Source organism: Myotis brandtii, unplaced genomic scaffold (assembly GCF_000412655.1).
Source record: "Myotis brandtii unplaced genomic scaffold, ASM41265v1 scaffold120, whole genome shotgun sequence".
Classification (NCBI taxonomy): domain Eukaryota; kingdom Metazoa; phylum Chordata; class Mammalia; order Chiroptera; family Vespertilionidae; genus Myotis; species Myotis brandtii.
The window spans coordinates 1,870,179-1,872,474 of NW_005354174.1; the positions used below are offsets into that span (position 1 = coordinate 1,870,179).

The following is a 2,296-nucleotide window of genomic DNA, read 5'->3' on the forward strand; positions in this document are numbered from 1 at the left end:
GGCTGGACGCAAGCGGGCTGGGCCCCACGGTCAGTGCAGCAAGCACCGCCGCCGCACCCTTCCCATTCCACCTCTCCCAGCACATGCTGGCATCTCAGGTAAGGCCTGTGATCTGGTGGCATCGCAATGGAGGGAGGAGAAGCAATGTGGGTGGCTGGGGTGGGCACAGGGCTTGAGGGTGCTGTGGTGGGCAAGGACACCTGGGAAGACCTGATATACACTCTCTAGGACACCTAGTTCAGGGATACCAAGACTATAGGTCCAGGGTCTGGCCAGGGTGCTCCTCCGACTCCTGTGTGACCTTGGGCAAGTCCCTGACCCTCTCTGGGCCCATTTCCTTCCCTATAATAACAATAAAATGAAGCACCCATTCCATTCGATTCTTCCTGTTCTGACAGACTGGGGCTGCCCCTGGCTTTTGGGAAGTCCACTTTCCTGGCCTCCGGACATTTTCCTTGGGAACAAAGACCCTTGGCTCCCTGTCAGTCCCTGAAAGGCCAAGGTGGCTGGACAAAGCGAGTAGGAAAACATTGTCCAATATTTTCTGGACAATTGACCACCAAACGACCCACCTCCAGGTGTGTTTTCCAGGCCTCCTCTGACCTGACCAAGGACAGGGCTGTTCCTGATCCCATCTTGGGTCTCCGAACTCCCCCCAGCCACACATCTCGGGGAAGAGGAGCTCGGTTCCCCAGGCCCAGGTTGAAATTCTGAGCTCCCAGGGGAGAGTTTATTAAACTGTGGCCAACAGCAAAATAAGGAGATCCGATGAGGAGTGCGGCCTCTTTGGTTGCTTGGGTGGAATATTCCCTGTGGAAAGATTTGGATTCTCTTCATTCATTTTCTCCCCCTCTGAGGTTTCTGGCAAATTGAACCCTTGAGATCATATCTAACGGGAAGGAAAATAGGAGTTCGGGTCTGAGAAGGCTCCTTTGGTTCAGAAGCAAATATTTTTAAAGTGGGGGAGGAGATGCTGAAATAGGTTTTAAACAGCTTAGTGGGGCGGGGGAGTGCTTGAGGCACTAACATCACATACCTAGGGCTCTGAGCTGGCAAGGAAGCATCTGGAAAATAGAGTTCAGGGCCTGGAGGTGGGATCTGAAACCTTGAATGCATCCTCCCCAGACAAATTCTGGTGACAAGCACGGGCATCATAGAGGTCCTGGGGAAGTCACGGCTTCGACACACAGCCTGGTCAACAGGTGCAAGGCCGGGGCGAGAGTACCCAGCACTCAGGAGGCATCCCTTGGTACAGAGCTAGGAGTTAAGTACCCGAACCAGGGTAGCCCACCCCTGGCCATTAGGTAGAGCCAACTGAGGAGAGTTGATGCCAACCTCCCTCCTCCCAAATTGGAATGCCAGGTCCGAGTGCCCAGTAGGGCTTGACCTTCTAGGAAGGATATTTTTTCATTTCTGACTAAGCTACTTCTTTTTTTCTTCCTGCCTGAGCCAGGCCTGCGTCTCCCTAGCAGCCCAGCACAGTCCGCTCCCTGCCCTCCTCCCTGTACCCACAGATTCTGGGGAGGGAGCCATTATTTCAAAGGTCACATAATCCAAAAGTCGGGCCTCGTGGACTCAGGTGGTGTTTATCCAAGGTTTCCTGGCTACTGTGCTTTCCACAGGCAAAGACTGCATTCCTTCCTCAGCTGCCACTGAGGTGCCGCCAGGAGTTCTTTATGGAATATTCAGGCCAGTTTATAAACTAATTGGCACCTGTACCCTCCTCTGGGCCCAGGCGGAGACCTCTGAGCAGGTGGGCAGGCAGAGGGAGACTTTACAGAGCTCCTCCCCCCATGCCTGTGCTTCCTCCACCCTGTGGGGCACCTGCAGAGAGCAGGGCTGGGGAGGACACTGTTCCAAGTGAGCAGAACTTCCCAAGACAACCACAGCCGCCTGCTTGCCACCTGGACCCACGCCTGCCCTGTTTCCTCCCTCTCGGCCTTTGCCTAGGCCAGTGCAGCGGCCTGGAATGTCCTTCCCTTACGCAGACTGGCACAGAGCGTGGCGCTAGGCCTTTGTGTCAACTTGAAGTGAGCTCCCCTTCTAACTGGGTTTGGCCATGGGCCTAGGCTCATGCCTGACTGCTGCTTGGGGGTATAGTTATGTGAGCTCCGGCCTTCTAGTCCTGAAACAGTGGGGAAGGAGTCCTCGTTGTAGCACCACCCCCAGCACCCAGCTCACCCTCAGACATCTCAGGCGGGATGCCTAACGTCTGTGTTGTTCCTTTTCTTCCAGGGAATCCCAATGCCCACTTTCGGAGGCCTCTTCCCCTACCCCTACACCTACATGGCCGCCG

At 55.2% G+C, this 2,296-nt stretch overlaps 1 protein-coding gene across 1 annotated transcript in view; it reads left to right on the plus strand.

The window, feature by feature from the left end:
• TBX2 (T-box 2) overlaps positions 1–2,296 on the plus strand; it is an 8,091-nt gene that overhangs the window by 4,073 nt on the left and 1,722 nt on the right. Inside the window, exons 6-7 of the mRNA XM_014532538.1 lie at positions 1–98; positions 2,236–2,292. The exon at positions 1–98 is cut by the window's left edge and continues 41 nt beyond it. Of these exons, the coding sequence (XP_014388024.1) occupies positions 1–98; positions 2,236–2,292 (155 nt within the window). The remainder of the gene's footprint in view (positions 99–2,235; positions 2,293–2,296) is intronic.